General features: G+C 48.5%; 2 protein-coding genes across 3 annotated transcripts; one reads left to right on the forward strand and one right to left on the reverse strand.

The window, feature by feature from the left end:
- The first annotated feature begins 4,269 nt into the window (after positions 1–4,269).
- Positions 4,270–6,878, forward strand: LOC135818102 (adenosine 5'-monophosphoramidase HINT1-like). Its single transcript, XM_065331428.1, has 3 exons — positions 4,270–4,443; positions 4,534–4,638; positions 6,526–6,878. The coding sequence occupies exons 1-3, from the start codon at positions 4,333–4,335 to the stop codon at positions 6,691–6,693; spliced, it is 384 nt and encodes a 127-aa protein (XP_065187500.1). The 5' UTR covers positions 4,270–4,332; the 3' UTR covers positions 6,694–6,878.
- A 521-nt stretch (positions 6,879–7,399) lies between these two features.
- Positions 7,400–26,384, reverse strand: LOC135818101 (uncharacterized). 2 transcript variants are annotated; one of them, XM_065331427.1, is made up of 13 exons: positions 26,056–26,384; positions 18,475–18,782; positions 17,542–17,625; positions 16,999–17,187; positions 16,621–16,715; positions 16,281–16,325; positions 15,589–15,639; positions 15,189–15,260; positions 14,483–14,554; positions 9,503–9,629; positions 9,142–9,308; positions 8,305–8,430; positions 7,400–7,693 (listed from the first exon to the last, which is right to left on the reverse strand). In XM_065331427.1, exons 1-13 carry the CDS (start codon positions 26,319–26,321, stop codon positions 7,598–7,600), a joined length of 1,698 nt encoding a protein of 565 aa, XP_065187499.1. In that variant the 5' UTR covers positions 26,322–26,384; the 3' UTR covers positions 7,400–7,597. The 2 variants fall into 2 exon arrangements, with proteins under 2 accessions (XP_065187499.1, XP_065187498.1); XM_065331426.1 differs by having other exon boundaries at positions 7,401–7,693; positions 16,999–17,190.
- Between the last annotated feature and the right edge of the window lie 300 nt (positions 26,385–26,684).

A 26,684-nucleotide genomic window follows, 5' to 3' on the forward strand; every position in this document is an offset into this window, starting at 1 on the left:
TGGCCGAAATGCAACCCCAGGCCGCCTACGCTGTGCTCACAAAGGGCTTATCGTCCAAATGGTCCTACCATTTGAGAGCATCATCGATAAACACCCGTCACCCTGGCCCCTCTAGATGAGGCATTGGATTATCATTTTCTTCCTGCCCTTTTGGGCCAGGGAATGGCAGCTGACAGCTCGCTGAGACAGCTTCTGTCCCTCCCGACAAGATTCGGGGGCTTGGCTATCCCTGCGGTAGCTAAGTCCGCAGAGGCAGACCATCAAGCATCACTTGTCATCACGGCGTCAATGGTGAACTTGATCGACACCCACCGTAACGAGAGCGTCCGAGACTCTCCAGCCATCAGTCCGGACCAAAACACGCAGAGCATCTTGGCCATCGCAGAGGGCATGGCCAATCCTGTTCTAGAAGCCGTTGGCGAGGCACGAGGCATCGCCCGACAAAAGCGCCAGGAAAAAACGGTGGATGCCGGCAGGTCCAGACAGAGCTTGCCGAGGGGCTTTCACCGGTCCAGCGGCAGCTGCTCGCAGTAGCGGATGAGAAAGGCGTCTCAACATGGCTAACAGCACAACCGTCCTGGACAAATCGCACCGTGCTGAAAAAGTCGGATTTTAGAGATGCGCTATGCATACGATATGGTCTCCCACTGGACGGTGTAAGTGATCATTGTGTCTGTGGGAAGTCCATGACCACCCACCACGCCCTCACGTGCCCAACCGGCGGCTATCCGTCGGCTCGCCACAACGAGCTTCGGGACCTCATGTCGGGCGTACTGCAGGAGGTACTGCCCGATGTGGAGATTGAGCCACGTTTGCTACCACTACACGGTGAGGACATCTGCGACCTCCGCTAATCGTCAGCCAGAGGCACGCCTGGACATACGGGCTAGGGGTTTCTGGTCGCGGCAGCAGGACGCCTTTTTCTGATGTAAGGATCACTGACCTTGGGCCGTCCTTGCTGTCTCGTCCGGAAATCCTTAGCCACCTGAGAACACATGAGAGAATGAAGAAGGCAGCGTATGGTGCCAGAGTCAACCAGGTGGAGAGAGCATCATTCACCCCACTGGTATTTTCGACCTCGGGTGTGGCGGGCAAGGAAACTACTATATTTCTGAAGTCGCTAGCTGCTCTGGTTGTAGACAAAAACAAAGACTTGGTATATTCTGCTGTGATGGGTGAGTTACGCACCCGGATTTCATTTTGCCTGCTGCGATGGGCAGTCACGTGCTTTAGGGGCTGCGGGCCTCCTAGTCCTACATTCGCCGCAAGGTCAGGAGCCCCTTTGCAGCTTATTGCCGCCGGCTCTGCTGACACTGCTGACACGGGCAGAGGCGTGACCGTTCGCCTTTGCATGCCGGTAGGCATTTTTATTAGGTAACGATTTCTTGTGAAGTTTTTGCGTTCAATTTTGTATTTCAATTGAGTGTTCTATTTATTTCCGAAATTGGGTTGTCTTTTTGCTTTGACTCTTACTTCATGGTGTTGTGAATAAAACCGTTCTCAAGCAAGAGTACGTGACATAACCCGGCGTGTGTGTGCAGAATGAAGTGCAGATCTGCCGATGATAATCACAAGAGTACATAACCCAGGCCCAGCACTGGCAGCAGTCACGGTTATGTAGACTACAGTCCATTTCAAAACTATAGACGCGTACCTAGGCAAAAACCGTTATGCCAGCATCTATAGCGGCACATGTAGCTCTCTCCTAAAAGAAATTTTCCATACCCGCTCCTCCAGTGCACATAGTACTACTGCCGTCACTAGGTCCCAAATCTCTTTTTCTCTGGCCTTGCCTTCTGCCCACACTAAAGCTGGTTTTTCTCGTCTTGGCTACATACATGTAGGTTCTGATCGCGATCGGTGGAATATGATCCACTGTTCGCTCTTGTACAGATTATCGCCCATTTGTTCGTTCATGCTTTACCTTTCTACTTTTCTGTAGGGGCTCCCGTAAGAAGACCATAGCCTAGGTCTGTGGGAAACACCCTAGTAAAATAAATAAAAATTTAATAATAATAATAATACCACATAAAATCTGTGATCACTTTGTGCATAATTTTTTCCAAATTGGGTGTCTGTTATCCAATCGTTTAGAAACTATATGAGAGTAATTGTGGAGCGGACCTGAGCTGAGCAATATTCCGAAAACTATTCTCAAAAAGCTCCAGCCAAATTTGAAATATTTCAAAAACCCTACGCGTGATAGTTTTGAAATGGACTGTAGTAGGCACCAGCGGATTATGCCGGCATTGGCATAATTTGGTGGTTGAAAATTTGGAGCATAATTTGGCATCCTCTCGGAGGTAGGAGCATAACTACACGATTATACCACAGTTCTAGTATGTAGGCTACACAATTGTGTACAATGCACCTGATCAGTGCTGGTGCCAGTGGTGGTCTGCATGGTAAAGGGTTCGGAGGTCATGCAGATAGTGTTTTCAATGAAAAGCAGAGTAGAAATCGTGGCAATACAGTACCGGTATTGTATGCTCGAACTCGTCTTCTTCAAAGTTCTTTCTCACACTGACACAGTACATGTAGCAGAAGATGCGAATGAATCAGCCTTTATCAGGTATCCAGTAGCGGACGAGATAGTGGCGGGTAGTCCGCAAAACTCCGTGTACATGTACATGTACATTACATTTGTATATTATGCATGTTACGAAGTCATGACCTCTTGTAGTCTGGATTCAAGTTAGCAGCCATGATATGACTGCAGGCTATGGATATTGCTCGAAATTGATGTATAGTTGATGTTCGGTCATGATGAAAGGAGAAGTGGAGCTGCGGGAGAGATGAGCTGATTATTCGCAGGGTGAGGGTGACATCGGTTGGACGAGTATGATGACTATGAAGACCGTGAGTTGAACATGATAATTTTCAAAGGTAACTCAAACTAATTTGGCAATGAAATAAATAATATTTTTACTGAAGTACAAAAGAAGTCAAGTGATGAATAGAAGAAGTAATGTTTTCTCTTCTCCATGTTGATCTCTAACATGCATGGACACCTTGCAGCTTGGTATGGGGATACTCACGTATTTTGTTGTTCTTATGGCCACTTGCAACTTGCAAGTACGACAAGGCACAATTTTCCGAACTTTGAGGCTCCATAAGTACAACAAAGTGAATATAATATCCCCGAGTATTATGATATGAGGATTTTACGAGCATAATGCGAGAATCCATGGAAGCATAATTCCATGATTTCGCGAGCATAATCCGCCGGAGCCTAGACTGTAGTGTAGTGTGTACTCTTGAATGAGTCTTGATACCAGGGAGTCGTAAAATACCATATTTTACGACTCCCTGCTTGATGTAGACAATCATAGAGGTCTGGCAGGACTTTACGGCTGAATCAAGGCCGAGTGCGTACGGCCAAGGGCGCAGGCCAAGGCGCGTAGCGCCGAGGCCTGCGCCCGCGGCCGTACGCACGAGACCTTGATGAAGGCGAAAAGTCCTGCCAGACCTTTATGATGGTGTTTCAGGTTTTGTCTTTCGCCTTTCTGGTATAAAAGCAAGACACGTATAGGGGTGGTGGTCGGGGACGTAGTGGATTCAGCTTGTGAGTTTCAGCTCCTTCAGCTTGTGAGTTTCAGCTCCGTCCGCTTCTCATGGATGGGATGACCCTTGGTCCATGATCTTTCGCTTCCCCAAAATTATCAGAAAAGTTCGTCAACTCCTTTTTTAGCTTTTTTTAGGACATGTAGAACAGAAAGTGGAAAACTGATCGCGATGTGTGCCACTTATTTCAGCTTGCTTCTTAGCAGATAGATAGGTGCATGCTCTTTCGCTTATTCACAACTATCGTAAAATTTCATCTCCACTCACGACAACAAGAACTTGAGTTGAAAACTGACCACGATGTGTAGACACTTTTCATGTTGCCGTTTTTGGACAGGCTGTTTCCAGGTACCAGAGCATGTTCACAGTCGAATGTGAGATGCGAACTGAGCTGACAACGAAAAACTGCCACAGACCCCTGCAGAGCTAGGCTGACAGAGTACGGGGTGCCATTGACGACGGGCTTTATTGCTACCGTATTTTCCGTATCCATTGACCACGGGCTTTATCGGCTCATCAAGGCCACCGCGGGAACGTCGCTCATTGGCTACAACCATAGAAACGGTACGGTAAAAACCTGAAACTAGTAATCATGATTATTATTGATTATGTCATGGTCCTCGTCACGAGATACAATGACGTCACATGTTTTTTCATTCTAAAATTTTTCAATGCTGGTGGTTTGAAAAGACGTTTGCATGTTCGCTTTTGTTCAGTTTTCACCTGAGTACGAGTAGCGACTTTGTCCTGCTCTAAACGGTTCGAGCAATGGCCAGCGAAGTAGAGAAAGCGCAGTCTGCTGCGCCGGAGGAAGACACTATCTTCGGCAAGATATCTCGTGGAGAGATCCCCTGCAAGTTTGTTTACGAAGACGACACGGTAAACATTGGGAGGCCCATGTTTTTCTCAATCGAAACATTCAGGAAATATTTTCAATAACACATAATTTCCACACTGTCCCTTTTGCAGGCGTTGGCCTTTGACGATCTGGCCCCACAGGCACCGGTTCACTTCCTCGTCATCCCACGCAAGCCCATTGCCCAGCTCTCTAAGGCAACTGATGAAGACGAAGCCGTAAGAGCAATACCCTAAACTTTTGTTGATTTCCTTATGCTGTGGATAGTCCACGATGGTGTCTCCTTCATGGATTCTGTAACCGGCGACGGGAATCTTGTCTCTGCGAGCAGATATAAACAGTCATGCAAATGCACAGCAGCCAGTATGCTGCTAACTACTGGTTGCATGTCGCGGTACAATTTAGCTCGTATATTTCGAGTTGAAAATAAACCTTGCAACTCGAGTAATATCCGCCAGACAACCACGCTGTACTTTACATGATAGAGTCTGGGTCATGGAGTACATGGTATACTGAACATTCAGTTTATTCAATTGGATTCAGTGCTGCCGCTATGCGGAGTAATGACGGAGTACCATATTTTCCGGATTACAAGCCGCACACTTTAAACACTCATACCCCCCCCCCCCCCAAAAAAAAGTCAGTGAAGCTCATTCTACGATGGTCAAATGATTAATTTTTGTGATAATTATACAGGGTAGATGTGTGTATTTCGTGACAAAACATCTGGTTGCGGCGTATACTCCAGTGTGACGTATACGCCGGAAAATGTGGTACATATACCAGACTCTGGGAGACTGAACCCACGGCGAAGATTTTTATTTAGGTCATAGCAAGAGTGCATAAACAAGAGTATGCAACTGTGGTTATGGGTCAGTGCGCGGCACGCTGCCTTCATTACGTAATTCCCTCCATCACGCTATGAAAGCATGCACTCAAACCCACAATTTCCCGTGCGAGCCTATCCGTTTTTGCTCGATTCGCTACAGTACCTACGCGATGTCTAAATTCCGACGCGCGAACTCCAGTTCCGTACAAAAGTTCATTTCAAATCAGAGTGAAAGTGCGATGTTTGATTTTCCGCAGTGCGCGGACTGCAGCTGAATGATGTAATGAAGGCAGCGCGTCGTGCATCTGGCCCATAGAAAAGAGATCACAGTTGCATACTCTTGTTTATGGACTCTTGGTTATAGTAACTCACCTGTGCTGCGTCTCACACCGGTTTGCTCCGTCGTTTAGCCATACGACCGAGGCGATTTCTGTGGCGTGTTGCACGCACAGGTGGCGAAACGTGCTCGCGAATTGTCCTCAATCATCACCTGAGCGATGTGGCAATGTGCCTCTGAACTTACATAATGAGCGACTCATGATGACCTATGCAAAAAAATGGCTGTGGAACTGTAGTAGTACTACTACAGTAGTAGTATTTATTATTTTACTAGGGCAATCCCCACAGACTGTGAGTCTTTTTACAGGGTACCCTAGGTAAGTGCGTGAAATAGAGCTGAATGAAGAAAGCCGTAAGTGTGTGAAATAGAGTAAAGAAAACGGTGGCTGCATACTGTGCCATTATGTGTTGCAAAAGAGGCTGCGAAGAGTACTGTTGAACATTGCAAAGGAGGCTGCCTGGCGGCACTGGTTTTATGCAGACAAGATGTGTAGTGGCACGCTCAGGTTTATTGACTCTTGGTAATACCATGAATACGGTAATAGCTTCCAGGCAAGCTGCGGAGGTGTGAGAAGCACACGGCTCTGCTGATCATATGGGCCTGTGTTTTCTTGGATCTGTTACGAGCTAAGATCAGGACGGGTTTAATTTTAGCTGTTCTTGTTTCGTGCTACAAGTTTGACAGATTGTTACTAAGATACGGAAACTAACTTGCTCCTGTGCTGCAATTGACGTATAGCAATAACTGGACACGTCCTTTTTCTCTGTACTACCACGTACATGTTGTTAGGCTGACACAACTTGACAGCATGTTACAAGACGAAGGACTTGTAACATGCTGTCAACCAAGCACCATGTTTTCAACCAAGCAACATGTTTTCAACCAACCAATGCTTTCCTATTACTACTGTGCCTGTATCTGCTGTATGTGTGACAGCTCCTCGGCCATCTGCTGACAGTGGCACGCAAGGTTGCGGTGCAGAAGGGACTCGACGCCGATGGCTACCGCGTGGTGATCAACAACGGCAAGAACGGCGCGCAGAGCGTCTACCACCTGCATCTGCACGTCCTCGGCGGGCGCCAGATGAGCTGGCCACCGGGATAAGACATTGATACCGCTGTCACATTCGTCCACTGTATAACCCAATTTGCTTACTCACATGTTGCCACCTTTCCACAAACTTCTTCCGCCATGTTCAAACTAGCAGCCCAACAGCTTTTTTAGTATGTTTTTGCATGTTTTTGACTGTCTGACAACAGCAAGCAGTAGGATGGTAGATATTTTTCTGAGAGCGTCTTGTGGTTTTAAATTCGCTAATAACGTGCGTGTGTGTGTGTGTGTGTGTGTGTGCGTGTCAGCTAGCTGAAATGGAGTTCGCTTGGTGGGTACCGGGTACACGTATGCCAGATAGTGTTGGGTCTGTTGCCAACGGGCTCGGCTGAAGGTGTATCGTTGTACCTGCCATCTTTGTTGGTTTCGGGGCTCGTATACTTTCTTTTCGAAGTACACATACCTGTTGACCAATGCACTACTTTCGGCAAACTGTTGTGCCAGCGATGTCTACCTGTGCGTGGTAGTGGCTTTGACGTGGTCTCTGAAAGCCGGTTGCCCTCGCGCATTGCACACGTTTGATGGCAGAGAACCGTGGCCTTACACACGTGCACCACATGATTGCTGAAAGACGATACATCTCTTGAAAATATGCTAACCAGCCAAGCCCCCTCCCCTACCCTCAACAAGCCATGCATGTGCGCTGTGTGACACTTTTCCTTTTGATCCACGAGCAAAAGGCCAAATTCTCCCGGCAAACACACCATGTTTTTTTCACCCGGCTCAAAAGAGTTCCAAGAGGGCTTGGGTTTTCAATTTCCAAATTCTGGGTGGTGCCTGCCACTCAGCACTGTAGTGCAAAAACAGAAAAAAAGTAAAGTAGAGATAAAAAATATTTAAAAAAAGGCTACAATGGAGCCACTAGTACAGGCTCTCATTGTCGGTTTCATTGAATTTGTCATCCTAATTTCTTGATGGCTGCAAGTAAGGGCTTCTTCAGAAAAGTGGTGGAAGCTGATGCTGCAGTCTGCAGGGTGCCGACATGAGGAAGCATCTGCAGTCAACACAAACACGTTGGTAGATTAGAAAAGAACGAAAACAATCGCTCTCAAAGCCGAGTAGCAAAGTGGCACTGCAGTTTCCTGGACGTGCTTTCCATGACTCCCCCTGCCCCGGGCCATGTGGTCAGACCAAGCCTTTCCTATTTTGAAGTATCTCTTCAAGCACTAGACTGCATGGCACCGTATGCATGTTTTATGAGTATGTCCCGGTATGACCAAACATGACCTTAGGATTGCCATAGCAAGCTGCGGCTGATGAAACTACTGGATATGCTTCTGAAGTAAAGGCTCTTGTTTTAGGTTGTAAATTATACTGTAATTTCACAAATATTCGGTGTACTTTTATTTTCGATATGTTCAGTGCATCTGTTTCCTACCTAAAATTTCAATACACTGAACAAACACTAACACACATAATCCAATAGAGAACTACTTCTCTGTACCTTTTGCCCTCATACCGAAAATATGGAGCACCTAAAATTTCTGAAATTAGAGTAACCAAGGACTGAGAAGGTGGACCAAAGGAGAACCAAAAGCAGTGACACCCGTATGCGCCAATATCAGACCGATTGCTTGACAGAAATTCGAATTGTACATCACTTACCGGGGGTCCATACTTCTGCACGATTGCCAGGAGCAGCTTGGCAAACTTCAAGTTCTTGGCCTGCAGCGGCGCCTGTTGGCCGAAGCAGGCGGCAAGGTGGGAGCACACTTCGGCATCCATCAATACCTATGGGCACATAGAAACAACGTGGACTCATTGTAAGAACATGTGGGGAACCTGTACCGTAAAGTATCGCCAGAGCGCCCCACCTTGATTTTACAGCCAGAGAAAGGACAATCGTATGGCAGAGGGCAACGAAGTTTGTACGATGTAAGAATCTTAGTGTACTAAGGTCACACTTGGCAGGTTTTGTGTGGAGCTTGTGTCCGCTCGAAGGTACGGATTGACTGCAAAACGTGCTATATGTGTACAAGGTTCATGTCGTATGACCTACAGACAGCAGACCACCTCCACAATACGTCCACGAAAGGATGAGATGGTGGGGCGCTCTGGCGGTACTTTACGGTATAGGTAGCCGCACAGTCAGAATGGTTCAAACCCGGGACCAACAACTAAAATCAGGACGCATTCCGAACTGTGTGAAGCCACCAGCCTCACGTTGTGAAAAGGGAACACAAAGGAGATAGAATTTAAAAGGATATAAGTACAATCATGTACATTATGGTATGGAAATTCATCCTGCGCATTCACATACTCGGCCAGCAACGGCATAAAGAATCTCACGAGTGCGTACGTACGCACACAGACTACTGGAACACAGACATCAGGCAAATGTGGGACGGCGAGAAGGCAACAATGCCTGTGCAATTGGTGAAGCAAGATACAAGTCAACAACAACAACAAATGCCTCATCACAGTGCAATGCTGACCCCTCACCTTCGCCTCCACTAGCGTTTGAAAGCAGGAGATCTGGTCTTCCGTCCACACCGTGGCTGCATCAAGGCGAGACGAAGCGGCCAGGAAACCGCTGGCCACACTCTCGCGCTGCCCGGCGTCCAATACGTCACGGACCAGACGTCGGACTAACTCACACTGGAAGCCGCCTACACCAGCACACCAATACACATGCATGCACATGCACCGTGCACCATGCACCATAATTAGCGAAACAGCCCACTATTTCCTGTATTTTTTTATCATGAATAACCCTGTTTTAAACTCTTTGGCCTACTAGTACTTCGTGCATATGTAACCATGAGAACAGTAGACTTGGCAACGAGCCTGCACTGGCACTCACCTGCTGAAGCTGGATCGCTGAACGCCGGAATGAGGACGGACGAGATGGCGGCACGGGGATAGCGGCCCAGCAGCTGAACAAGGCCAGCGTGCAGGGAGCGGGACGCCAGCTGGGCGAGCGACAGTACCTGAAGCGCAACGGCACGCACACACTTTCCATCAGAATATTGACATGGGTGGACAGCCAGGCTGGCAATGAGCAACTCATGTTCCTGGCTTCATGTTGCAACACCAAAACATTGTCAACACTCATCTCTTTTACAACAATATTATCACGTACAGTAAAACCTGAGTTTGCCGGACCCTGTATCAAGCAGAATCCTGTATTGACCGGACAAATTGTCATGCAACAAAGTGCTGTGGATCGAACGTGCATCCCTGGATCAAGCGAAAGGAATCCTGTCATATCAGGACAGCTTCTACTGCATCAAGGGCGTCCGGTTCGGGCAGGTTTTACTGTACTCGAAGTAGAACTTTCCTCAAAGGAAACAGACTACATGCACTAGTGTAATTACTATGGGGTCTTCCGTAACTACCGATATTAATTTTAAAAGAAACGAAAACTAGTCGTTTCTCTTCAACCCCCTCCCCGAGAAACGAATGTACCATTTGTATGTGTTCATTATCGATATTTTCGGTAGTTATTTCTGGACATGCTCACACATGCAAAATGTACATTGATATTTTTCGAGAAACGAACAGGCGCTCAACCCCCTCCCCCCTAAACGACTAGTTTTCGTTTCTAAATAAATATCTATATTTACGAATGGCCCCTAATTAGACATGCAAAGAGAACAGAAAACAGCGCACACGGGGCAGAACATCAAGACTTCCTCCGCTGTCCTCAACAGCACACAGGGTCCACACAACCCTTGAAAACCCTAAAATATAGAATATACTGAAAAAACCGTGATCTTGTGAAAATACACGGCTTGTCCCGAAAAATCCTTGAAATTCAGTTTTTTTGGCAGCATCATTGTACCCTAGCCCTGTGATGTACAGCGTGTACATCAAGGGCAGTGGTCCTGTGTCTACACAGATATTGTAGGTCCACGGGTTGAAAGCTACACATTTCGAATTTTTCAAGTACTAGTAACTACTTTAGGGGCCATAATTATCGATATTTTACACGAAGAGAAAAAGTCTCGTTTATCGGTGGGTGGGTCAAGGGGAGTTTCGTTTTGAAAAAATATTGATATGTGAGACATCTAGGCATTCTTGCTGTCAAGTCAATCTATTTTTCGTTCAGGGGGTGGGTGGGTGGAGGAGGGTCCAAACTAAACTTTTTCGTTTCGTGAAAATTATCGGTAATGCCGGATAGCCCCTTAGTTGCTCGCGCTCTTCAAGTCGTAAGTAGCACTAGTCTAGCCTCTACTGGCTCTAGTTTACTGGTACATGGTGTGCTGTTTCTTGTAACTCGCTGTGCGTCGGAGCAGTGGTAGCGGAAACGCCTCCAAAGGGAAAATGTCATTTTCGTGACGCTTGGCCGTCAACACCGGAGTTCCGCAAGTGGCTAGTAGCTACTCTCAGCGACGAATTCAGAGCACGATGCTCACTTCACAGGTCAGGTTTTGATATTTCAGGCGGCGGTATCTCCTCAGTCAAGAGTCACGCGAAGGGCGAAAAGCATTGCGAAGCTGTGGAGAGGAGCACTCCAGCTTTGACAGTGAATCGTTTTTTCGTCCCGTTGTCAACAGCTGTAGCTGATAGCAGCAGCGCCAGTGCCAACAGCAGTACTTATAGTACTAGCCCAGCGCTACCACAATAGTGATCTGGTGAGTTCCCACAACGCTACCCCATCACTATCATCGCACATCACTCGTGTGGACTGCTTGCAAGCAGAAGTATTGTGTGCACTCAAAGTGTGTATTTCGCACCACTCGCACAGTTCCAGCAGTAACATTGGTCCTCTGGTGAGCAGGATGTTCCCAGACAGTGAAATTGCAGGCAAATACTCTGGTGGTGAACGCAAATGCGGCTATCTCTGTAGGTATGGCCTAGGTACATTCTTCCAAGACCTGCTGCAGAAGCAAGTTAACAAGGCAGAGTCATTCGTGGCGCTATTTGACGAGAGCCACACTTTCAAGACGAAAACCACACAGATACGTCTACTGAGTTCTGGTCAGGATTGCGCCTCTGTAGCAACTCGCTACCTTACATCAGCGTATCTGGCTCACTCAACAGCCAACGATCTGCTGCACCATTTCCATGCCGCAACCGATTAACTCGGCCTCAGCAAACTGGTCCAGGTGTCAATGGATGGACCAACGGTATATTGGAAATTTCACCGATTGCTGAAGGAAGAGCTCCAGCGCACAAACAATAAATCTATTGTTGATATCGGCAGCTGTGGCCTACACGTTGTGCACATGGCTTTCCAGGATGGAGCAAGAAAGTCTGGGTGGGGTGTGATTGCGCTGTTGAAGGCTCTCTACTATTGTTTCAGGGACAGCCCTGCAAGACGAGAAGACTTCACAAGAGTTACGGAATCCAGTGTCTTTCCTCTGAAATTTTGCCAGCACCGATGGGTAGAATAATCTGCCTGTAGCAGAGGGGGCTGTGAGCGCGTGGAGCAGCATTGCTTCGATGGCAAGGGAGGTGCAGCCACTCCTCACCAAGTTCCAGACTGACTGCCCAATGGTGCCATTCCTGCACAGTGCCCTGGAGTCCATGCTACGTAGCCTCCTGAGCCGCATTGTGAAGCAGGATACCCTCAGTGCTAGTTCCTCCACGGTTCGCCTGATGGCCATCGATATCACTGATGAGTCAGTTCTTCTGCCAATTACCAAGGTCCACATGGGATTTGCTGTCGAGGAGCATGCACGGCAGCTCGTCACTGGCAAGAAGATAAGCCAACTCCAGTGCCGCGACCGGAGAGCCCAGCGCAAGGACTTTGTTGTTGCATTGGTAGAGAAGTTGAAGGAAAAGTCGCCACTATCCTTTCCACTGGCTCGTTCCGCCTCCTGCCTTGACCCACGCAAGATGACCGTGTCTTCGGGGAAGGAAGAGTGCATGAAACTGATGAAGCGTGTTTGTGCTGCTTTTAGTGAAGCAGGAAGAGTCGGAAGGCGGCGGGGAATTTGGTTGTGAAGACATCCTGAAAGAGTACAACGACTTCCTCTCCTCGGTCATCCCTCTGAAGAGGTCTGCATGTGCTGCATCGATCCGACCCCAGCAGATGCACGCATTGACCACCTGCTTAGGACCGACATGGCCAGCAACCCCAGGTATGCGAAGCTGTGGAAGCTTGTTCGTGACCTCCTTCTACCCTCTCATGGGCAGGCTACTGTCGAGAGAGGTTTCAGCGTGAACCGCCAGGTGGAGGATGACAATCTGTCAGAAGCTGGGTTCGTTGCACGGCGCTCAATTTGCGACCACGTTGCTGCAGTGGGTGGCACATTTTTCACTACAAGGTTCTGTTTTTTGTTTTCCGTTGCCTACATGATCTTGCAAGTTCTCTTTTCTACACCTACTTTCAGTTGACGGCTAATACAGGCCACACATCCCGGGATGATTGCCGAATTACTCGAGGACAGGAACAGCGGCTGCTGCAAGTGCCTTTCCTTCCGGGACCTTCTGGTCGTCAGTCATTGACATTTGTAGGAAGCACTCTTTGGAATGCCCTTCCAAGTGATATTCGCCTTCACAATGCGGCTTGTGCCTTTAAGCTGGCTCTGGACAGAATTGATTGTAATTTGTAACCAATGTTAAACGCACTCCTTCCTCGCTCGGTATCACTTCCTTCATGGGTACCGCTTTGCTTGACATTCATCCCTCATCTTTATACTTTTAAAAGCAGTGTGCATGCAATAACCCCCCCCCCCCCCCATTCATCATACACATTACTGCATGTTATCACTATGTGTTCTTCACTTCTTACATGTACACACACCCATTGAATTCTATACTTTGGAATTCTCATTTTATGATTCTTTTTAATATTTCCTTCTCCCATAATATGTTATTCGTTCTTAGTAGGAACCGGAGGTTTTTTCCTCTGGTGAGAAGGCATAATTGCCTGTGCTCTAAACGAATTCAAATAAAAGAAACCAACCAACCAACCTGCTATCCTCCTGGCTACCAGCTCTACACGCCAGGTATACCAGCGGCACCTGGACAAGCAGCGTAGAGAGGAACAGGACACTGCTCAGTCCAGGAAGCGGAAGGCTGCGGAGGAGGAGGTTGGCGCGTGCAGAAAGAAAAAGAAGCAACTGGAGGACACTATCTCATCGCTCTCTTTATCTGCAGATGAGTTCTCGGAGAAAGAGGAGCAGACCGGCGACCTTACTTGGGTGTGCAAGTCCAACAGCATGCATCGTACTATGAAAACGAAGGCTGCTGAGCTGGCTTCTGTTGTGTCCGAATTGGCCTGCCTTGTTAATGCTCAAAAGAACTGAGCTAGAATTGTCTTTTAGTGTTTTTCTTTTGGTTTTCTCTCTTTACTGTGGCTCTCCCACCAATTACCTTTTCATTCTTTTTTTTCATTTCTAATTTCATTTATATCTTTATGGTCTCCACTGTTTACATTGCATGAATGAAGTATACACAAATGTCGATTCAGCTCGACTTATTGATTGCGGCTATCTTTATGGTCTTCTTCTTATATCTTTTAATTATGGTCATCACGCTGTGACTCTCGTAATGCTCTTGATGCTCGGTCACATGTACAGTGCCTGTAATAAAATCGCTTCCTAGGTCTTTATTTCAAATGGCTTTATTTCCTAGGTCTTTAGTATGTAATTTCCGCCGTAACGTTATGTGCTGTTCATATTTAAAATAGTTGCTGTGCGGCTGTTTGCTGTACGGTTGGTCGCTTGAAAATATCCTAGAAAAGTCCTCAAATCTTGGTTTTCGTGTTCCCGAAACATACTTGAACTTCAAGTGTATGTCGTCTGTGTGCGGACCCTGTCCCAGCACTAAGGTAAAGAGGAGCAGGACAAGCGCATCAACAGCACCGCGAAACAAAGATCAATCTGCTAACCTTGGGCAAGACGAGTGCAGAGCACACATTCTCAGACACGCTCACTCCCAGCTCCGCGGGCATTGTTGACAGCTGGAAAAAACAGTCAAGAGAACGGAGTTCATCGGTGAGCCAACACTAATACTTCAAAGTACTCTTTTTTAAACAAGGGAACACACCACCACGTAGCACATAGGATACTCAATCTCCGGACAGCCAGCTGTTCAGCCTTCGTAGGTCTCATCCGCAGGGATCAGAGTGACTGGCCGAGTCAGTCACAATACAGTCTAGCGTTGAACGAAGCATTTTCAAATTGGCCCAATGCATCAAATTCAGCAGCTGCACAAGGAATTGATGTGACGAGATATTTTCCAGCATATGTTCTAAAACCTGTCAAGGCGACCACTCGGATAAGGCGACCACCTGTCCCAGAAGACCGCTGCAGCCAGGACCAAGGGATGCTATTTCCAGTCAGACGACCCTGGATACGGAGACCACCTGGTTACAGAGACCACACTTTGAAGGTCCCTTGAGCAGCGGTCGTCATAGACAGATTTCACTGTATGTTGTAAACAGTGCATTCAGTTCACTGCATGGCAGTACTACTTCTCTTTCACTCAGTGGATCTTTTCAAAGATGTTTCTCATAAACTGGATCAATCACATGCACCATCGCGAAGTCGGAGTGACCAGGGAAGAGAAGCATGGCAGCACCCAGAATTATTTACCTGCTGCACAACAGCCATGACTACGGCTTCTGACAGCGATGCGCAGTCGACGAAGGAGAGAAAAGCTTCCACCTGCAAAACAACATGCACAAAAGGCAGAAACAACCCTCGCTTGGTGTTCTAGCACCTACATGACTACCACACCGTCTCCATGACCAGCTATGTTGACCAGCTATGTTGACCAGCTATGTTGACCAGCTATGTTTCGAATCAGGATCAAGTGCAGCGTTGCAAACGCACACCACGCACAAGTGCAATTCACCTCCCAATCAGAGCTAAGAGCCAAACCACCTGGCCAAGTGATGGCACAGACGGTGTGTCACTCGTGCGAACTACGCGTCGTTTTACTTTCCTCCGGTTCCAACGTGCAAGCGTCCAATGAGAGAACCATAGCACTTACCTGGTTCAATGAGAGAGTCGAAATAACGCTGAGGTCAGTGAAGGTAGCACGCTGGACACAGTGTAGCATAAATCATGCAATACCATGAAGAACGGAGCGCCGAAGAACGGCCAGGCTAGAATTTCATCAAGCACAGCATACCAATGTATACGCGGTGACTCAACTGTGCATAGACTGTAATACATGAAAATAAGAACGGCCTAGGCTAGGAGGCTGATCCCCAGTTCTGTAATGGCACAAGCTCTGGAAGTTACCTCCTGTTGAGATGAATCTACAAAGAAGTCATTTGTACGTTACACGGCTCATTGCCATGCAACATTAGCTAGTAAAGCCAAACCCGATGTTCAACACTGGACAGTATAGCCAGTGGTGGATAGCTCAAGCACAGTGCATTAACAGGGGCGTAGCAGCCGGTCCGGTTTTGGCCGGACCACTTTTTTTAACACAATGCCAAAAGTGCCCAGAATGCAGGATTTTGCACCCTAGTTTCAAAAATTTCCCGGGACAACCCCCCCCCCCCCCCCTCCAGCTGGACCACCTCCAATGGCGGTGCTACGCGCCTGATTAAAAAGTACATGTATATGCTTGAGCACTGTCCGCATCTTGCAGCCATGAGAACCAGGTTAGGTGTTAAACGCCACAGGCGTAACAGAACCATAACTCGTCAAGCAATTATGACTGCATACCAGTACCTCATTGCCCGACAAGAAGTCATCGAGAAGACGTGACAAGGCAAGCTGCAGAGACGAAACAACAAAAGGAGAGTCTCTCTCATCAAGATGAATGTCCAGAGATACACGTGCACAATGAAGCCGATGAAGATGGGCTTCAACACACCATACATAACTATCATATGGATGCAGTATCCGAGAAGCAACACAATACCAAATAAGTTAAAATAACCCTCTCCCTCCCGTCTGTCTGTTTGTTTGTCTTATTGATGATGGGTACTAACAATGATTATCACACAGCACTGAGTCATTGACAAATGGGTCAAGTTCTCTCATCCTGACTCTCTCGGTGATGTCATACCTTGGGTGGTGCGGCCAGGGTGGCCAGCTGCGGATGCGAGTCCACGTCCGAGCGAGGCAAGTGCTTGTGACGCGGTTTCACCAAGCCACTCACGGCTAAACAGAATTCAGGAACACAACACATACATACACACACACGCATACACGCATACATACACACAACAACAACAACAACAACAACAACAACAACAACAACAACAACAGCAAGTTTGTACTTCAGTATATTGAAATGAAGCCTGCACGTAGGTAAGTTGTCAGCCGAGTTGGGACCAACACAATAAAGCTACATGTACATTGACACCAAACCAGTCTGTTCGATGAGCGCTATGCATTGCTTCTAGAGCAGCAACACAAGGGAAGCAAGGTGGCCCTCACTTACTGCTAGTCTGAGAACATGAAAGCATGGCAGCAGAGTCAGCCATTGGCTGCTGCTGTTCCCGTTGCTGCTTCCGCTGCATCGGCGGTGCCCGCTCTGCATTGGGCGCAAGTGGAACAATCCCAACCTCGGCAGTGGCACCGGCATCTTCTGCGGGCGACCTGTGTTGCTCCTCAAACAGCACCACATCACCTGCTGAAGTCAAAGACAAAACACCAGAATGTTGACATTATCGTTCGCAAGCTCCAGGAGCACAGATTTCAGTAGCCTACTCAACCTCAAGTGACTAGAGGTGAATTCCCCAAACGCTGCGCATTGAGCAGGGAGTGGGTGCTTTCTTGCGGGTTTTGCCGGGTGAGAGGTTCAGTGTGCTTGTCGGGGGTCCGGACAGGCAGCCAGGAGCTAGCCAACTGCCAAGTTCGGCAGGAAGTGTGAGCTCTACGTAAATTAATGGGCCCAAGGGTATGTGTGTGTCAGTTACTTGAAATTCATGTCTGCTGCGGTCATGGGTAGAGGCGAGGTCGACCGGATAGAACAGTTCTGTACCTGGAGGTGTCGACGATGCCGGTTTAGCCGCATGAGCAAGCCTGGGCTTCTTCAAGCAGGGAGCATGCTCGTCATCAGCTGAGCCTACAGTTTGTAGGCAATAGAGAGAGACACAAAGAAAGCAGCAGCTTGTCACGAATTCAGACTGCGGCCACCTGACTGTAGACCAATGCTAACAGAGTGTGCGTGCAGTCAAGATGAGTGATCTTGTGTACAGTCCGGTCACTCTGAGCTCCGCTGATGAGACCTGACCAGGTTGAAACAGCTAGCTGTCCCGAGAATGAGTACCGTGATACAGTGAAGCGTGCTAGTTACATCTCGTGAGTGTGCAGCTCCTGACTTTTACACATGGGTCCAGGGTGTGTGCAATGGCGAATATCCTGGATTACATGTACATCATAGTCGATCCAGAACTGCAGCGGAAAGTGGCATAGTGCACGCAACTGAGCTGCAGTCGTGCAGCAGGAGACCTGCTTGAAGCTTCCTTGTACGTACTCAGGGTTCTAGCCAAAGGGAAGGGGGGGGGGGGCTGCCCTACTCTGTTTGCGCCTCCCCCCCTACTTATTTTTCGATTTTTGTTTTCATGCCATTCAACGGAAATGCAGTCGATAGTCAGTGCTAGAGGGTTCATAAAAGGCACATTTGCCTGGGGTGAAGTCAGGTGTTCACCCCGTACGTTGCACTTCGCATATCAAGACAGTTATTTTGAAAATGGAAAAATGGGTTACGGGGTAACTGTTTTCCCTGCCCCCCCCCCCCCCTCCACTACTTTCACCTGGCTAGAACCCTGCGAACTACATCACTAAAATGATGTGATCCAGGAGCTTCGCTGGGACAGCAACCTATTCGAGCTGCACACTCTGGGTTTTATGCAGTATTGATGGAAACTGCCAGTGGAATCTCAATAGAGACAGCATACGTGTATCTTCTCACCGAGATCTTCTCCACGGAGGTCGTCACCGGCCTGCTGCTGTCGCCTACGCCGCACACACATAGCCAGCGTGGTGATTGTACCCGTCAGATCAGTGGCATTATCGCCGACCGGCTGCACGGCGGCCGGCGGGGAGCCTTCGTCACCGGCGGGCAGGGCGGCGGCCAAACGACGGCCATCGCTGCACACGTGCTGGAACTCGCTCAGCAACGCGCGCAGTGCGTGCACTGGCACTTGGGCGTGCACCCGCGCCAGCAGCAACGCCAGGCGACGCCGATCGTGCTCCGGGAGTACGCGCAGGCGTGATGTGCTGCAGAAACATTATGACAATAAATAAACCAGATGAATCTATTTCGTATCAGATGTGGTGACCGGTAACGATCTTCACTGCGCCTCTTAGCAGCCAATGAAAGATCACGAATCGAGCCCGCATAACTGAATTTTCTGACCTGGTAAGTGCATGCCACAGCTGTACGAAAACATTGTGGTACTGCACCTGTCACGAATGTACACGTCATCATCATCATCATCATCATAACAAGCCCATAGCCCTAAGGCCGTCGGGGCGTCACAGAGCAAGTATGAACAAGCGAGCGCCATAAAAATTGATCACGTGCAGCAGCGAGCAGGGACTGCACGTCAAGTGAATGTACACGTACAAGTACTTATTGCCACGATATTGTGTGATAGCATACAGGCCAACCCTCCCGGCTTTACCGGGAAAATCCCGGAAAATCGACACTACTCCCGGGGTTCCGGGAATTTCAAGCAAACTCCCGGAAAAGTCAGTTACTTGCCGGATACAGAATGCTCCTAAAACTCCATGGATTCGCCTCGAATGTCCCGGCTTTTTCCAAAATATGTACGGTGCGCACTCGCACTTCGAACTGTGCACGGTACGAGTACTTTCAAGATCTGACCAGCCTGCATGCAAGATCTGACCTGGTAGGCGGGCGCCCGCCGAATGATCGAACTGCACTGCAGGGTCGAACTGTGCTGCACGCAGATCTGCAGAGTCTATGCCATCGAACGTTTTTTTTTGGCGGGAAAAGTTCTTTTTCACTTGTTTTTTTGTGCCATCCAGGGATTCTGCATGTCTTGTCAAGGCATTGAGGTTTTTGGAACTTCCTCTATACAGTGCTGCGACGGCAAAACTTCACATAGCGTGACATAGTTCAAAAGGTTACGCTGGCAAACAGTGCAAAGTGACCACAACAGAGTTGAACCCAATACAGGGATGCGTACAACTCTGCATCTATCATGCACGGGGTGCAAATGATGTGTACGGGTTCGGCACGTGATGTGAAGTTCTGCCGTCGCAGACCCCATAGCTGGAGTTGCACACTCTTAGGGGCAATGTACTCTTGATTACCGTAAAGTCGCGGATAAAAGCCGGGTTTGCATACAAGCACATTGCGGATAGAAGCCTGAAAATCAAACGGGTCAAATGCATATAAGCCTGACGCGCGTAGAAGCCTGGCTTCTATGCAAGCGCGGATCGGGTAGGTCAAGAGTGTATGCGCTATGTACGGTGCATAGTAAAACTGCCGCCATACCGGTAGTCAGTGGCAGATTTACGCGTGTCGCGCGTAGAAGCCTGGTTCTATGTGCATACAAGCCTGGCAAAAATATCAGTGGTGCATATAAGCATGGTTTGCATTAAAGCCTGATGCAGAAAGCGGCTTATGTGCTTATAAGCCCGGCTTTTATCCGCGACTTTACGGCATATGTATAGAGGTTATGGGAATGATTTCACTGGGTGAGTGAGCGGACCCGCTCATGGGTGCTAAGTGATATGAGCGAGTATAAAGCGCGAGTCGGCGGATTCGCTTATGGGCGCTAAGTAAGTATGCAACGTGAGTCACTACAAGTGCATCGCCGTGCCGCGAGTCCACGACTTTGCCAACGAATCTGCACTGATGCTGTAATCGCATAAACTCTACACATGTAAATTTACCAGTACACATTTTCTAAGAAAGTGGTGGATATCACGCAACTGCACTATAAAGAAAAGGGGGTTTGTCAACTGACAAGTTGAGTGACAACCGCTCTATTCAGTTGCTATTCACACTCGTGTACCCGGCGCATGCGCTGGATGAAAAATTCTTCATTTGGGATGTCGAAAGAATTATGACGTTTCGGGCCAGTCACCCATCGTTCTGGTGTGAATAGCAACTGAATAGAGTGGTTGTCAGTTGACAAACCCCCTTTTCGGGATACATTCTGTAAAAAAAGTGCAGAAAAGTGCGAACATACTCAACACAAATCATCATGATCACTCACTCACTCGAGGTCTAGGTCCATCCGATCTACTTATGGGACTACACCACAAGTGGTCAGTCACATCTGGCCTTGGTGGATCTGTGGAGGTGCTTGCTGTCGACATCGCCGGGGCTTTTTGACAAAGTCTCCCACACAGGTGTACTGCACAAGTTGCGGAACATAGGTGTGGAGGACACCCTCCTGGACTGGCTTAAAGACTACCTAACACTAACAGGTCATTGGCGGCAAGAGCTCCAATCGCTATCCGATCTCTGCAGGAGTGCCACAAGGCAGCATCCTTGGACCGTCCCTGTTCCTAGTATATGTAAATGATGCTGATAGCTGCCTGGCTCCTGGGTCTGAAATGGAACATTTGCAGACGACACTTTGCTGTATGCCTGCGTCAAAACACGTGACGATGCCCTACACCAAGCTGACAGTCTCCAAGCCGTCAATGCGATACATGCATGGGGGACAAGGTGTCACGCAAGGTTTGAATCATCTAAGTCGCAGCTTCTACGAATCTCCGGCCATCGACTGCCTTGGCCTATCCCCGCAATAAACTTTGGAGGGGAGGTCATCCCATAGCAGCCACACCTGAAACCCGTCGGAGTTCTGGCTGACTCCAAGCTATCCTTTTCCACGCATCTCCGGGCAGTTGCTGCCAGGGCGAACTCACGTCTTGGCCTCCTACGTAGAGCTGCTCGCGTTCTGGACTGCCGTGGCATGCTGGCTGTGTACCACGGCTTCGTCCGGCCACTGCTCGAGTACGCTCCCCTTGTCTGGATGGGAGCTGCTCCTACCTACCTTGAACACTTAACAGAGTGCAGAGGCGAGCTCTCCACATCCTGGAACCCACCATCTTGCTAAAGAGCCTCGAGGCTCGACAGACAGTGGCAGCGCTGACTTTCGTCTACTTATACAAGCTACTGTGCCAACCAGGTCGTCCTCTGCTGAGATCCATGGTTCTCCCCCCCTCTCCTTGTCCACCATGCAGCACCTGTAACCCGGAGACAATGCCAACAGTCTGCTTCACACCCCTCCCAACTGGAAATGTTCTCCCTCCAGGTGCTCCTAACTACCTAAAGCCTACCGTATTTTACCGGTTGTAAGTCGACCCCGGTTATAGGTCGACCCCGTATCCGGAGGTCTCAATTCTGCCTTTTAAAGGGGAAGTTAAGGCAAAAATTAAAATTTCACCAGTTGTATTCTTCGGGGTGCTGAGTCGAATGGTCTTGGTCCGAGAAAGCTGAGACGCTCCCTTCCTACTTGAATCCCAATCGAACTCGCGCACTTCCACCGAAACTGGGTGACTGCGCCCTACTAGATGGGGATTTGTATGCAAAATGTCACTAAAAGCGCCGTTTCGTTCTTATAAAAGCACGGATGACCGCGATTGGCCCATATGTTGTAGTCTTTTGGACGCTGAGTCGACTGGTTTTGGTCCGAAAAGGCTGCAATGCAGCGTTCCTCCTTTATTCCCAATCGAACATGGTTGAACAAGCGGTCACGTGCTCCTGCGTACACCAGTCAGCTGGTCACCGTGCCTGCAGGGTACAACTTACTAGCCTGTTTGACCTTTTTTGGTCACTCGAGTTGAACTCGAGTTGAACCTTGGTGTGAATTGTCGCCTGCTGGCGTGGTGACCAGGTGATTTGGGCACCCAGGAGCACGTGACCGCTTCTTCAACCATGTTCGATTGGGAATAAAGGAGGAACGCTGCATCGCAGCCTTTTCGGACCAAAACCAGTCGACTCAGCGTCCAAAAGAGTACAACATATGAGCCAATCGCGGTCATCCGTGCTTTTATAAGAACGAAATGGCGCTTTTAGTGACATTTTGCATACAAATCCCCATCTCGTAGGGCGCAGTCACCCAGTTTCGGTGGAAGTGCGCGAGTTCGATTGGGATTCAAGTAGGAAGGGAGCGTCTCAGCTTTCTCGGACCAAGACCATTCGACTCAGCACCCCGAAGACTACAACTGGTGAAATTTTAATTTTTGCCTTAACTTCCCCTTTAAAGTTTTCACCCAACGAAGCACTACCAACCACTCCCTGCTACTAACACATCAACAAATCATGTAAACATTCCTTTAATTGGAGGGTATAACGTCCCAATCCTTGAAAAAGGCCAATAAACTGGCAAACATGAATACACATGGTGCACTCATGCATGCAGGGCAGGTCATTTTTTGTAAGATTCTGATAGTTCCCGGTTATAAGTCGAATCCCGGTTGTAAGTCGACCCCCACCCTTTCTCCTTCTATTTTTAGTCGTAAAAGGTCGACTTAATAATAATAATAATAATAATGACAGTTCGCATTTCACTCATTGCATGAGGTCAACGCATCTGTTAACAATTTCGAGCCAAGCAGCTCTATCAGAAGCAGATTGCACAGCATCCAGAAGCGACAGATTAATGCATTGTAAGTCTTTCTTGACAACGTCGATCCATCTCAGACGGGGTCGTCCTCGGGGTCGTCGTATGTCTGTTGTGTTGATTGACATTAGGAGGGCTTGGAAAGAGGACGATTCTTCGCCTTCCCTCACTACATGGCCGAACCACAGCAGTCTCCGAAGGTCGACTTACAACCGGAAAAATACGGTAGTTCACATTCGACGGAACGGGATGGTACGGGACGTAAGGGCCTATTGGGAAGGCTGGGGTGAGTCGTAAAATCTTGTACGATTCGTACGGCACGACATGCTTCAGTCGTTGTGTCGTTCAACAGCAAGCAGCGCGAGTCATAAGGCACGGTCGGTGACTTTTGGACCTAATTTCTTGCTTTCGGGACTTCTTTCCTATCATTTCTCTTTGAATGAAGCGAAATCAAGTTTACAATACCAGTTTTTCATGAAGACCAACAAAGTAGCTTCGAAAGATGTGCCATTCAAATAATAGCTCCAGGAAATGATAAAACAGTTCGTCTGTCACGCTCCTGAACTATCCCTAAATACCATAAGTGACATCAGACCTTATCTTGCTAAAATTCAACTCAAGTCGTGTTAGCAATTCTGCGAGTTATCATGGGAAGTGCAGTGTTCGAAATGCTAAAAATTCCAAAGTACAAATCGGGAGTAGTCAGCGCACGACGCTGTCTCCTGTTCACACTGAAAATGCAGCCGTTTTGTAAACTTGCGTCCCCATCTACGCCCGTCTACGGTATGAAAAGTTGAGTTGATCCAACTCTTCCCGTCGCTTCCCGATCCGTACGGTAGTACGGTTGCGTTCCCGTTCCTGGTGTTCACATTGGGCGCTGTCAGACTGTCCCGTCGCTTCCCGTCGATCCTTACGTCGCGTCCCGTCGAATGTGAACTAGGCTTAAAGGGGAAGTATACCCTAAAATCAAATTTTCACCAGTTGTAGTCTTCGGGGTGCTGAGTCGAATGGTCTTGGTCCGAGGAAGCTGAGACGCTCCCTTCCTACTTGAATCCCAATCGAACTCGCGCACTTCCACCGAAACTGGGTGACTGCGCCCTACTAGATGGGGATTTGTATGCAAAATGTCACTAAAAGCGCCATTTCGTTCTTATAAAAGCACGGATGACCGCGATTGGCCCATATGTTGTAGTCTTTTGGACGCTGAGTCGACTGGTTTTGGTCCGAAAAGGCTGCGATGCAGCGTTCCTCCTTTATTCCCAATCGAACATGGTTGAACAAGCGGTCACGTGCTCCTGCGTACACCAGTCAGCTGGTCACCGTGCCTGCAGGGTACAACTTACTAGCCTGTTTGACCTTTTTTGGGTGCAGTCCTGTCACTCGAGTTGAACTCGAGTTGAACCTTGGTGTGAAAGTTGTCGCCTGCTGGCGCGGTGACCAGGTGATTTGGGCACCCAGGAGCACGTGACCGCTTGTTCAACCATGTTCGATTGGGAATAAAGGAGGAACGCTGCATCGCAGCCTTTTCGGACCAAAACCAGTCGACTCAGCGTCCAAAAGACTACAACATATGGGTCAATCGCGGTCATCCGTGCTTTTATAAGAACGAAATGGCGCTTTTAGTGACATTTTGCATACAAATCCCCATCTCGTGGGGCGCAGTCACCCAGTTTCGGTGGAAGTGCGCGAGTTCGATTGGGATTCAAGTAGGAAGGGAGCGTCGCAGCTTCCTCGGACCAAGACCATTCGACTCAGCACCCAGAAGACTACAACTGGTGAAAATTTGATTTTAGGGTATACTTCCCCTTTAATTAAGACGCGCATTTCCATACAACATCATCAACAACTCGAACACGCTGCCATCCTTCCTCTTCACCAAGCCGCCATCTCCTAAGGGCCTGCAATCCTTCAAAACGAATGTCCACTACCATCTTCACCAAAGCCAGTGGCTTTGGGTCACAGACTCCCTCTTACAGTTCAGAACTATTTCCATATTGAAGCCCCCCTCCCCCAAGTATTGCATCATGTTCACAGCCATCTGAACTGCCTTTGAATCCCTCCCCCCCCCCCCCCCCCCCTCTCTCTCTCTCTCTCTCCTCAACCATTCTACCTCACCTTCTCTTGTCTTTTTAACCCTTTACTGTCCGCACATACAAGCATCGATCCAATGGGATCGATGGGGTAGGCATTTTGAAATTATCGTAACTTGCTCAAATCTAGGTCTTTTGGAGAGATCGAAATATGTAGGTCGAAGAGAAAAGTCTCAGCTGTCGCCTCGAACAATCCCCGAAGCGATACGAAGAGCGGTTGCTGAGTTATCGCACTCGTAATTCTGGTCCCGGGAAATGTACGTTCAGAGCGCATGTCGACGGCTGGGATTTTCCGTTTACGTCACCTGTTGGCAAGGCTACACCGATTCAAATTCAAAAGTAGGTTCCCGGGAGTCTCTACGAAAATATTTGAGCTCGATACGAGCAACAGGGGTGACATGGTGGATTGAGATCGATCTCGAGCGTGAGCTCAGCGCTTTTGCGCGTTCCCTGGCTTGCAGCGCTGGACCAGTGCATCCTGTGGCGCCGAGTGTGGGCTCATTGCGTTCGTCTCGTCAAGACCTTTCCAGGATGCCCAAGATCGTGGAAATCGTCAAATTCAAACCAAAGTTACGTCTGATTTTAGTTTCAGATTTTGTGGTTGCGTGGGCTCGTATACATTTTAATCGGACAGTAAAGGGTTAAATAGGTTATGTTGCGCAAGCCCACACTAACGTCGAGACCATAGGCCGATGTTGTGGGCTTGCCTCACAAGCACAGGCTTGCTTTGCAGCCCCTACTCTCCCTGCTCTTTTGTTATTGTATATTCTGTTGTCTTCTCTCCTTCTGACGAGTACATGTAGGTTGTGTACTAACTTAGTAAAAAACAAACAAAACAAAACAAAAACTCACAACTGCAGAGCGTCGTCTTGTATTACTGGTACGAGCGCACACAGGTGGTCAGCGAGAACCTGCCAATCGGGTGGCAGGCGAGTCGGATACCCAGCCCGCCGTCGGATGTCATGGCACTCGGCGAACAGGCTTTGCACTGCCCCGTCGATAGCGATTGACTCGTCAGGAGGTACAAGTAGTTCTCGACAAAGAGGTTGCCATTCCTTTGGCCAACTTTCCACAGGAACTTCCCTGCCACAGGAGCCCAGTGAACCACTTTTATTCATTCATGAAGCTTCTACCACAAATCTCTGGTCTGGATGCACGTTTATAGTCGTATCTCCGAGGAGAGAGAGGAGGAGATTGCACCAAACATAATCATTGTTTCAAACAAAAATAAAGAATCATTCGAAATCAAAAAAAAAAGGCAAAATCTCCTTGCCAGTCCAAGGAGGGACTTCCCCTAAACATAACTCATGATCACGTGCACTGCACTGATCGCGATCTGAGAGTTTTCTCTTTTCTGTTTTCACTGGATCAGCTGACGCCTCGCGAGAGAGGCAGCGCCTCCTTGGCCGCACGGCTAGCACGACATGCTTTTTGAATCAGAACAGCGGCGGATATGGCCGCATGCCACCTTGCTTGCATGC

This window comes from Sycon ciliatum, chromosome 5 (genome assembly GCF_964019385.1).
Source record: "Sycon ciliatum chromosome 5, ocSycCili1.1, whole genome shotgun sequence".
NCBI classification, from domain to species: Eukaryota; Metazoa; Porifera; class Calcarea; order Leucosolenida; family Sycettidae; genus Sycon; species Sycon ciliatum.